The 12,167-nt window shown below is 41.7% G+C and overlaps 1 protein-coding gene across 11 annotated transcripts in view; it reads right to left on the bottom strand.

Annotated features, from left to right (window-relative positions):
- Positions 1 to 12,167, bottom strand: part of GPHN (gephyrin) — a 1,934,090-nt gene that overhangs the window by 597,491 nt on the left and 1,324,432 nt on the right. For all 11 annotated transcript variants that reach the window (XM_078659537.1, XM_078659532.1, XM_078659529.1 and 8 more), the window contains one exon: positions 6,869 to 6,985. In XM_078659537.1, the coding sequence (XP_078515663.1) occupies positions 6,869 to 6,985 (117 nt within the window). The remainder of the gene's footprint in view (positions 1 to 6,868; positions 6,986 to 12,167) is intronic.

Below are 12,167 nucleotides of genomic sequence, written 5' to 3'. Positions count from 1 at the left end.
GCCTACTTCAGTTAATGGATCGAGATGTAACTCTGTGGAAGGCTTGCGCAGTGGGACAACTAAAGCTGGAGAACAGCATAGTTTCAATCCTGGATTGTACAGCAGAAATGCAACAGTAAAGGTCTCCTTTTATGAAGGTGAGGAAGATCTTTCATGAAGGGGGAGTATGCTACATGCTGTTTTTCCGAGCATAATTGCAAATGATTGTTGGTGACAAACTGTCCTTCTTCTCTGAATGTAAAGAGAAAGGGCAGAGGTTGGATGTATGAAACTGGCAAAGACAGAACACTCAAATAACCCCCAAACTCCAAAGCACTGGAGACACAAGAAATATAGATGGTGAAATGCAAAATGACCTTTGGGGAATCGGACTACAGTAGACAGTGCAATGGGTATGGAGGCAGTGAGCACACTCCACAATGGGCTGTCACCGGGCTGTGCCTATACGACTCCTAGCTCTGGACCACAGTGATCTCTCCCCACATGAGGACTCTTAGCTTAATAACATAACCCCAAGAATAGGGTACCATCTATAACTACACTGCACCATCATGATGCTCACCTGACTGGTTAACTTCAACCTCAGGTGGCCCATGGAAACATAAGATTGATTGGGGAAGCTAGGGTGAGGCTGACGGGATGCAGGACACTCAAAGAGGTTATCTCACCCCTAGATTTTTACTGTCAATTTTGAAGGGAAGATACATAGTTTATACATGTTTGACAGAGCTAGCTTCTTTGACTTAGGGGACTGAGCTAAGTTTAGTTTAGTGTGGGCCATGGAATGTCAACATATCTGGATCACGTGGAGGGGTTAGAATCAGTGGGAGCCCTTAAAGGCAAGACCAGTATGTGGGGGTGGTGGCCCCTGAGTGAATGTTGGTGGCTGAGGCATCTTTCAATCTTGAAGAGTTCAAGATGGCCGAAGTGAATACATATACGTTCCTCATATGTTATGTCTGGAACGGTTGTATGATCTTACAACGAACTCCGTTGTAACGCATGCCTTTACCACGCATGCGTTACAACGAAATACTATTTTCACGCTTTTCCTTCTCCACGTTTTTTCCGTGGTGACGTCATAAATAGAAAAAAAAACGGCCGTTTCCTTCACCTGCGCCGCCGATTTCCTGCACATCTCCTCTAAAGGTTAGTGGTTTATTATTGGGGGGGCAAGCCCCCCCACACCCCCCTTTTTAATTTTTACCCTTTACCACACATGCCTTTACTACGTACATCGTAGTAAAAGTATGCGTGGTAAAAGCTGTCGTTGTAACCACGCATGCGTTGTAATGCATGCGTGGTTATGGTTTTCGTTGAAACGGCCTCGTTGTAGTGGCCGTTTCCCGTCTGGAACATCAGATCTGTCTCCAAGTATTATTCTTGTAAGCATAAGGGAGACCAAATAGTTTTACTGCAGAAGACAGGAAAATGAGAATTACACCATAGCTGGAAGGGTTAACACTTCTCAACTGGATACTTGTCTTACACCATGAGTGCCTTGATCTGGGTACGACACTGGGTCCCCTTTACTAGCACTAAAGTTCGAATGGATAAAGAATGGGAGGTTTTCCATGGCTAGGGGGAAGGTGGTTGGAGCCAATGTACCACTGGTCAACATATACACTCTGTCCAAAAACCAATCAGCAGAAAATGTACTTTGCCTTAGCTGAATACTTGGCCCAATAGCCTTATCTTCCTCTGATTCTGGGTGGGGATTAGAACTGTGTTCTAGAAACAGACTTAGACCACTCATGTCTTCCACTGTCTGGCACTTTGGGAGAAAAAACAGCCCTTGGATCGGCTTCTTGGATGACACATTTAGGGCTTATAGCCTCATGCAAGCAACTACACTGTGTGTCAAGGGAGTAGTCTTTTTATTTCCCAGTACATGACTTGCATGTCAGACTCAAACGTATACTGTGAAAAGCTTCATTTCAACCCTCTTTCATGTTTGGCATATCTTGGCAAAATGTTATCTAACCCCAATCCACTACTACTAGCCATGACACGAGGCAAGCTAAGTATGACCATACCAACTTGGAGTCTGCTAAGAGCTATTGTGAAGGATGCAGCATGTAAGGACTCTTGGGGAGATACCGGAGCTGTATTACGTGTGTGAAAACAAAGGTACTACTCCTAAGGCCTTTAATGTAGTGATCAGTGTTAGAAAGTAATGGCCATGAATTGATCACCATGAACAAAACTCTACATGACTTACAATAAGGATTGGTGTATGTCACAACCAAAAACTTTAATCAAAGGGAAAACTATGCAATGCTATGTAAATCATTGTGGTGCTTTAACTACATTGAATATATGAAAATAACTCACATAGAGGGAGATAATGCTGGCTGATTGCTCATGTTAATAATTCATCTCAAGGTCAGGAATGAACCTGTAACCAGTTAGAAATAGGCAGGGGGCATTGTAAACACACAACATGGCATCAATAGAACGTTCCTACAATACTATGCCAATTTGTATCAAGACCATGGCATAGTATCTATAACTGAGACTGATGACAGTCTAGATAGAGTTAGTCTGTGACAAATGCCTCAGGACTGTCAAGAGGCTCTGAAATTCCCAGTGATGGAAGTGGAATTAAAAGAAGTGCAGATGGACAGGACCACTGGGAAAAACACAGGTCTGAGGTTTGCCCTACAAATTTTATATTGCTTTTGGATTGGTGCTGCCATTGGCAACAATGTGTTCTGTTGCACTGGACATGGGATATGGAAATGACCAAGGAGCCATTAATATTCTCCTTACCAGAAGCTTGTTGTGGCCCAAGGACAAGGCCTCTGTCTATGTTATACTCATATTACAAAATTCTAATTAACAGGCGGACATGAAGCATCAACCCCATACTATCTATCTATTATGGTTCAACCCGACCAGAATGCGTTTATTTACAAGGACAACACCTCACTAAATCTCAAATTTCCTCCTCAACATGCTTGTGGAAACACAATGGGTAAACCATGATACGAAGATCATGTCAACTGACCTGGAAAAAGCATACCACATGCTAAGTTGACGAAACTTGTTTGTTTTACTCTGACTAATGGTATTTACTGGGGATATGCCACAATTGATCACCATATGCTAATCTACATCTAAGGCTAGTGTAATGAGGGGCATACTATATTTCCCCATGTTCTAAGTGTCACGACTTATTATCTACATCAGTCGTGGGCAGAATAGCAGCCAAAATTGTGATGCTCTCATGAATTGTGTAACATACTGTTAGTCTACCAAAATGGTTCCCTGAGACATTTTTAGGGATCTGGACTCCCTGCTATCACATTAGATCTGGGACTTAGGTGCACATACAGTCTCAAGCAGCAAACTAAATCTCAGTGGGATGGTAAGAGGCCTGGGAGCGCAGGGCTTTGAATTGTATTCATTGTCTGCTCAACTCTCGTTGCCAGCGCATTGTTTTGGTGGAGCACTCTTACGACACAAGGATTATGTCAAGTATTTTTTTTTTCCCTAGCTAATGCCCCTAATGATCATGTGCCACAGATGACTACAATCTGTGATTGTACTAACCAATGTAAATAGACCATGTAAAATATATGATTTGGCCAGGACACCCAAATTGATACACTTGATCAATCTCACTTTGAACCGGTCTACTTTCTCTTCTAAGATTTCACGCTGGGAATACTTCCCCACTCACTCATACCTTCGAGCACTACTTCTCTGCACGTTCCCCTCGGAGCAACCACTGTTTCTCATGATAAATGTCAAAAAAGCTTGAAATGAAAATAAATTCATGATTGCTGACAAAACTTAAAAGTCTCTGCACAATAATTTCTTCTTTCTTCGTAGAAATTTTACATTTATCGTATATACATGAGTTTGTAATTTTGCAAATACTATGTGTTGGAACAATATTGTCCAAAAGGAGCGCCAATTTTACTTTAGCTCCGAACTAAGGAAACATTAGGAATACCTTCACTCGTGCAAATAATTGGTTTGAGGATCACTGTTTTTCTAGACACTAAAGCATAGCAGCTTCGGTATGGGGCGCACCTCGCGAGAACGGATAGGAAGTAACGTAGTTCGTATTATGCATGCACAATGCAGCACATTGTATCCCCACCCTTAAATAACGTGCTAGTACTGGCAGTAAATCATATGTGACCTGTATTTGATTGAACGTTGTTTTGGGTCCCAAAAAAGGAAGCTTAAAGTAATGTGGCATTAACCATTTAAGTGAATATTTTAATTAGAATCCAAGCCAGGTTGTGCCCCTCTCCCAAACACACAAAGAAACACAGACACCCGACTCTTAGGGCTGTAAAAAGAAATGATAAAGTTCATTCAATTTGCAATAGCAAGAAAATACTAAATTTGGTGCAGAATATATATAGAGGAGAAAACAAAAACAACCTCAGAGGGCTCTGTGATTGACTTACGGCCCGGTTCACTGCTCATTGCCTTCAGTCGGTAGAGGTTTATGTCTAGAGATTAGATTGATGGCCATGCTCATAGGCAGAGACAGGCTGGCTACCACGTCCCAATAGCGGTGACAGGGGAGCCAACCGTGGGAATGCAATTCAAAGCCTTTCAATCTCATGCATCTTTCAGTAAATCCAAACCCATGGGGCGCTCCTGATGGGCAGCTCATAGGAAAGTGGATCAGGACCGTTTAGAACAATGGGAAAGACATTAAGATCCCCGCTCTCTCGTGTCCACCTGGTGCATTTCTAGTTACACGCATGCTCTTTCTACCTACATGATTTCTATATGATGCTCCTTACTCGAACCAGCATGCAGCGCAAGGAAGTGGACATGCCTGCGCATTCTGTCCTTCTCTTGTTCTTTTCTTCTTAACACCGACAGTGAAGAAGCTTGTCCATCCAGCAGGCATGCTCGTGACTGTCAGCATTCAGTACAGGGCAGTTCATATACACTTCACAGTCGTAATTCTTCAACCACGCGAAGTGCATGCCAATAGACAAGCATGCACACCCCGCATCTCCCACGTTCACTGTTCAGTAAGTGTGTGTGTGCGTGTGTATACACACACACACACGGCTCTGGCACACATACATCACTATTAATCCCTTATTCTGTAGCAATATACGAGAATATTAGCCACATGGGAAAGCAAAGTATTTGCATCACAGGTTCTCACTCAGTGAAAATGGATCTGCACATGCATTGCAGGTATAAGAGCGCGATGCACCTCACATTTTTGATATTCTGTGGCAACCTGCAACTGCTAGAGTCTGCAAACGCAATGGCCTGGCTTGGAAAAATTAAGAAAATATATCCCAGTTCTAGCCATAAACCCCAAACAGGGCCCAATGGTAAGCACAGGAGAGTTCAGCTGCATAAGAACGGGTTTGCGTATTGGGAAAGCTTCTTAGCGGGAAGACTGGCTCCTACATAGGATGCAGAGTTGCAAACTGCCTTAGGGGTGGATCCTGATGTAGGCGGCATAGACTGAATTTGCAACTAGTATCAGAGCATCCTAAAAGGGCTACAGACCACAACGTTGGAATCCTTGCAAACTTTGTAATAGTTACAAGCAAACTGCCATGCACACAGATTATGCCCAGAGTTACGGTATAAAAGGTGAGCCCTTTTAAATGCACTTTTTAAAAAACTAGGGCTCTGCTCACGAGGTCTCACATCTAGCCTACGCTGATCGTGTTGTAAAGTTCATGAGCCTTGTCGAAAAGAAGGATTAAGGAGCCCTCAACTGCATGTAGCTTGACTCTCTAAGGGAACCAGGACCCTCGTCACACATACAGGGCCGGACTGTAACAAGTAACAAAACCGGCCCCACAGCTACAAAACCGGCCCTCATCCTTCCAACTTCCCAGGAAAAAAGCCTGATGTCCGCTAAAGCCAGTCTGGCCCTGCCCACATAGCAGTGGCGCGAGAGCACCTGAACTTAGTGACTTTTTTTCAGAAGTGTTCATAGCTGAATTAGAAGTGGGTGATGTATTCTTAAATACTGGCGACACGACTAATTTCCACCTTGCACTTTCCAATACTGCCAGTTTTAGTAGTCTCCAGTATTTCATTCAAGTATGCCGATCTGGCAGAGTAGGGAAATCGAGATTTGAAGGGACCGAAGGTGCAACCCAGCACTAGGTGAAAGGAGACTGACATCTGATAGAACTGAAGGTGTAATCCTATATTACAGGAATGAAGCTCGAGAACTGATGGGATTCAAAGAGCAAATCAACACTAGAGGAAGAGAGATCAAGCTCTGGTGTCACTGAAGGTAAAAGGATAGTGTTTGCAGCAACATTTCTAACAACATATAGGTATACGTATTTGTTCAGAACAGTAAACAAATTAGCACAACACAGTCTGTGGTCACTGTTGTGACTAGATCTATTTCCAATCCGATTGAGGCCCATGGGTCGGCTTTTCCATATTGCTTAGGCCAGGTCAAGGACTGCACTAACCTGTTTTGGCATTTTAGACACATAGGCTCTGATTACAAATTGGTCACTATCAGAGGTGATAATTACCACATCCAAGAAAGACCAACACCGAGGTGTTTTTGTATGTAACTGGAACAATAATTATTGCCTATCTAACGTGTTTAGATAGGTTTGGCCTGCCGATATTTATCACAAAACTCATAATTCCAACATGTGTGACAGCAGAATTAATGCAAATATCGAAATGTATCGACCCACTTGTAATGAAGGCCTTCGATTGGAAAAAATCCTACGGTAAACCATTCTGCATGATGCTCATTAGGAACATACTATTACTAAACTAATCAGACACAGGCACTCACCTGAAATAACTAGGCAGGTACACCAACCATGCACAACGTGCTGCTCCATGCAATTTTAATCAGACAGAGAATATATAAAAATGTTCTTACCTCATTCATGTTCCCTCCGGTGTGCGTCAGATGAACCATTCTCCAATCTCCAGTGGCTCTCTGGCCCCCGATGGGTCCCTGTCTGCAATCTCTGAGCTGCTCTCTGATCATGGAACCCTGCGGAGGTAAGACGCCAGATGGGAATGGAGAAGTCATAGGTACTTACCTGGGCTTAAGCATCTGCAAAGGGAGCATTTATCAGGGAGTGACGCTGGCGAGCCATGAGCTTCCAGATCATGGCACAGATCGGTACTTACAACCAGGAAGGAACGCCAGCTTGCTCACCGCCATTCTCTGCTCTACACTGTCATCACTTTCTGAACAAGAGCAGTAGTATATAGATCAAAAGTAAATAAAAGTGTGTCAGGCTTTTCAGTGAGGCTGACATAAACCAAAGCAGATGGCTGCCTTGTAGAATGAGATTAGCAAACAAGGTAAGGTCATGACTGAGCCTGCAAGAAGAGGGGCCAGGGGAACATATGAGAATATTAATGTGCAAAAAAGAGTGCTGCATCAGAGACTTACATTGAAACTGATAGCAGAGAAAATGTACGGGTAAAGCCAAAGACCATTTAGCAAAATTTCTAGGAATTAGACCAAACTTCAAAAACTGTCATCACAAGCACACAATGACTACAATCAATTCACCAGAAGATAATCAATAGATCGCTGATTTCGGGAAATAACCTACCCAGAAAGCACTCATGTTGTTTAACTCGCTTTCAATTTGAAACATGATAGTCCCCAATAAAAAAAAAACAGGCACCCTACAATTACAACCACACCTAGTACACATTCATCTGTTAATTAACAGGCAGTTAGGCAGTGAATGAGACACTAACATTCCTCAACTGCTCAGAGGCGCTTGAAATGAGGGGTAATGCAATCGGAGTCAGGAAAATAACAAACTTCACCGAAGTATCCCACGCTCAACAATCACATAAATATATCACTCACAATTGGTCACCAAGTACAGCTAGAAACCTATAAAAAGTTCAACGCGAGTGAAAGTGTGTGAGTGTGTGTGACTTAAATTGAACTAAGATCTCAACTCACAAAATACCCTGGTTAAAGTAAGGCTCAGTTCTGGAAATGAGATGTCTTGGTGACAGAGACACCTGGTAGTTCGCTAACTAGGGTACACTCAGTGAAGCAAACAGCTTTTAAAGGTATATAACAAGGATAGATGATGCCTATGTTAGTGAGTGACGTATTAAAGTGTACATCATTCTCCGATTACCATGAACTCAACACTGGTATCAGATATTGGACAATGAATAGAAGACAAAGAGTAGAGGTCTGCTTGAATGTCTACCATGCATCACAACTTCCTTTGGTAGGCTTTGGCAAAGGAAGTAAAACATTTCAAACTTAGAGCTGGGGCTAGTATTTTTGAGCCATATTTAATATTTCTAGGGGCAAAACAGCACCTGCTAGCTAGTGACAGCCTAAGCGGCTTTACCACTCCTGACCCAAACAATGACTCCATTTCTGTGAGGAAGACTGGACTGCAATGGAAAAAGGTAAGCTAAAAAGCCTTAAATAAGTATTTTATTTAAGAGTAAAATATATGTAACCTATTTAGCAACTCTCTTTAGGAATTTTCTAATTTATAAATGTATATTGCTCATAATATGGTGACTGATGGGAGGATCGTTACAGCATCCCCCCAGTGCCAAAATGGCAAAGCCGCAAACTGACTACCAGGATTTTTGGGGATATTACTCCAGGAGCAGAAAACCACCACCCCGTGTTTGGTAAAACGTCGAGGGAAACCTGGTTAGTGACTTCCATCTGCACTTCAAGTAGGAGTCCTCTAGGTTATGTTGCCAGTAGGCTGCCTCTAGAAACTGGACCCAGGCCTTCTCTGCTGATGGTACTACTGGTGCTGAATGTTAATTGAACCCCTCTCTGCCTCTTTACAGGCTTAGAGACAAATGCCTCAAGTTCCCCATCAAGTTCATATATTGGCAGATTATTTCTGCATATTTTTCCTCTTTGTCTTGGTGGAATCAGACTTCTGATGCTTTCACATCTTGCCGCCTATTTACTCATTATTTCATATTGTTTTGCCTTTTCAGTTTTAGTGTACAGAGGTACCAAATATTAGCAATTGTTGGGCTTTACTGGTTGTTTTTGATGCTTAAATTTTTAATATTCTATTCTTTACTGTGCACACTACAATATCTTATAAATACATGGAATTGGAAAAGCTTTGACTAAATGAATATACTATGGCTTGTTTACAAAAGCAGTCTAGTTCTTTTGTATTAAGGGCACCTGGCAACTCTCTGAATTCAAGTTTATAACAATTTCTTTATGACTGGTGTAATATTTATAAATGTTTATTGCTTAGCCAATTTGCAATATAGTCTGAAGTAGAGTGTAGTACTTGAACTATGTGATATTTATCCAATTTATTAAAATATGCTGATATCTTAAAGGAATAATGTGAGCACCCTTCTATAGGTCAATTTATAAATATTAGGACCCATCCCTGGGTCAATTTTCAAAATTTGTGACCTTTTTCAATAAAAATTAAAACTTTAATCATGTCTGTGCTGAATTGCGTCACACTTGCCGAAACACCCAGAAGGTTTAAAAGAAGAGAAAAATAAAATACCCAGGCTGCTAAAAATACATAAAGCCTTCTCAAGCACAAGCTGGTGGAGAGAGAGTGGATGACAGTACAGACTAGAGGGAAGTGGGGAGCAGCTCAGATTCCTTCCTGGAACTGTTGCCAGACCATGGGTCAGAAGCTTAAAGCTTGGATGGTCCTCAGCGACTAATGTGATGAAAGCACCGGTCCCCGCCAGCAGCAATCACTGTAAAACACTAACCTTTGGAGAAGCACAAAAATTATCACGCATTAATCGAGGTAATAATCGTTTTCCAAAAAATTATGTCTTCACCCCAATACGTATCAATCACAACGAATGTCAACCCACAGCCAAGCATTTCCACAAGGCCACGCACTTTGTCAGCTTTGTTCAACAGTTCCTTTAAACAAGTCATATTTGCAGCAGCTTTAACGCGTCCCTGTTATGACAGCAACAGTTGTGTTTTTAATACATGTTTTGGCAGGCGGCACTTGGCTCAGTAATTGCTGCCAAGGGATTCCACTAATGTTTTGATATGTTGAAGGCACAAAATTCTGAGGACCGCATGCTCAGTCCTCTGGGTTCCAAATTTCAGCTAGGGCCGCTGCTGTGCTTGAAATACGCCTCTAAAACGGACATAGTGCAAGTAAGTACTCTTAAATGGGGGGATACATGACTGCAGGGGTGTCCTATGTCAATGCAAGAGAGACAACTCTGGGAGGGATTTTAGTCATAGCCTCAAACGAGATATAAGATTCCAATTCTGCTTAATTACACATACAATTATGGGAAATCTAGCAAAGATCCAGCCCTTGGCTCGTAAATGATCCTGTTCAGAGGGCTCCTCCTCTTTTTTTAAATTTCTCACCCGCCCTTCTCCACCCGCTCGTCTCTCCATATTGTCAAATACTATTCAATTATTGTTCATATGGCCACAACTAAGCTAGATGTTCCCTCTTTTTTAAAATGCCTCACCTGCCCTTCTCTACCCTCATCTCTCCATATTGTCAAATACTATTCACTTATTGTTCCTGTGGCCACAACTAAGCTAGATGTTCCCAAATCACTTGTCGTTTATAACAAATTCATCAGTGCAGCTTTCCATTTGTCATAGTCTAGCAGGATATTTTAATGAACGTGTGCTAAAGAACAAGTAAAAGATTCAACTATCTTGCTTTTTGCACAACATTGGTTATGTTTTCGGGTGTGTTTTTATTATTTTTTAAATTTTATTCCGATTAAGAAATTCAATTCCCCCACATAAAACTAAATTCAAATGTTACCTTTCTAGTGATTGGAATTTAATTTTCCAGTTTTGCATCAGTGACGTAATGAAATATGGAAGAGAAAGAGCTAACATCATCTCCGATTGTTGGATACATTGAAGGGGGTTATTTTGTTGAAATTTGAAGCTGCAAGAATTAACCTGTTTTTGAAGTAGAAATTTAAAAAAATCACTAGCATTCATAATATATCACAATGTGGACTTAAGCGATACATACTTTTTAACAATTACCCCTTTGTATACTTTGTCATACAAAGGAATGGCACTGCATATATGTTTGTGGATGTCTTTCAACATCCTTCTGCGTGATCACCTTGCCATAAGAGTCATTTTGGAAGCCCGTTGCGCAGAATCACACAGCCAATCACAGAACAGGAAACACAGGCTAATCACTTCCCTGCAAATTTGTGACAGTTTGAAAGCCAAATGAGTGGGCCATTTAGGACTACAAGGAAGCAACAGTGACATTTTTAGACCAATCAGATGAATTTGGAACCAAAGCAGAAGCACAGAGATATAGTTGATGAATAGCCCAATTGTGTGGGCAACTTACTGTAAGAGGTCGTAAGTCCTTAGATGGTGTGCTGGTCCAAAAAACTTAACCACTGTAATTCGATTTTTTATTATCAGATCAGGATGTTTCGATGGTCTATAACGTTTTTTCCTCTCAGATACATAGAACAAGGTAGAGTATACCAGAAATATATTTTGCTGCGTGACCACATACCCGACTCCACCATCACAAACCACAAAAGACAAACTACCACCCAGCCCTACACTCCAAGCCCAGCATTCTTCACATTAAGATAGTCTTAAAGATCATATGCAATGCTACTTTTCTGTATCTTTTTTTTTTTTACCTCTTTTAACCTGTTTTCCGTCCCGTGATGCTTCTTATAATTGGTTTGTGTAAATCGCAGTGTTTTTACAGCGTCCAGATGCTCTTTGGGAGTAGAAAACACCTCTCTGTGCAGGTTAAATGTCATATAACCCTCTTCACACTAGGCACAAAGGACATGGAAATCAGTTTCAGGGGTGAAATAAATTTCCCAGAAACAACGATGTGATTCTTCGGCAGATGATGGTAAAAAGCATGGGCAGGGATGACCAGCATGACCAACACGATGAAACACAGTCAAGCCATTGCATATGATCTTTAATGACAAGCTAACACAATTCGACTCCCTAAGTATTGCACATCCCTGTGTTCGCAGCACAGTCGTGAAGCACACATTTCTTAACTTACCACATACCCATGGAATGCACTATCTCCTACTTGCTTTTTAAAACCCATAAGGCTTCCCACCAACAAAGCACGCGGAGCACTTTCAAGGTGGAAATCCAAGACTGCATGTGACACTGGTTACATAGAATGGCACTTCTAAAAAAGAAGGGTGGCTTCATAAATCAATCT

Source organism: Lissotriton helveticus, chromosome 9, assembly GCF_964261635.1.
Source record: "Lissotriton helveticus chromosome 9, aLisHel1.1, whole genome shotgun sequence".
Taxonomy (NCBI): Eukaryota; Metazoa; Chordata; class Amphibia; order Caudata; family Salamandridae; genus Lissotriton; species Lissotriton helveticus.
The sequence above is the reverse complement of the archived record's forward strand: the minus strand, read 5'-3'. Positions and strand labels throughout refer to the sequence as shown.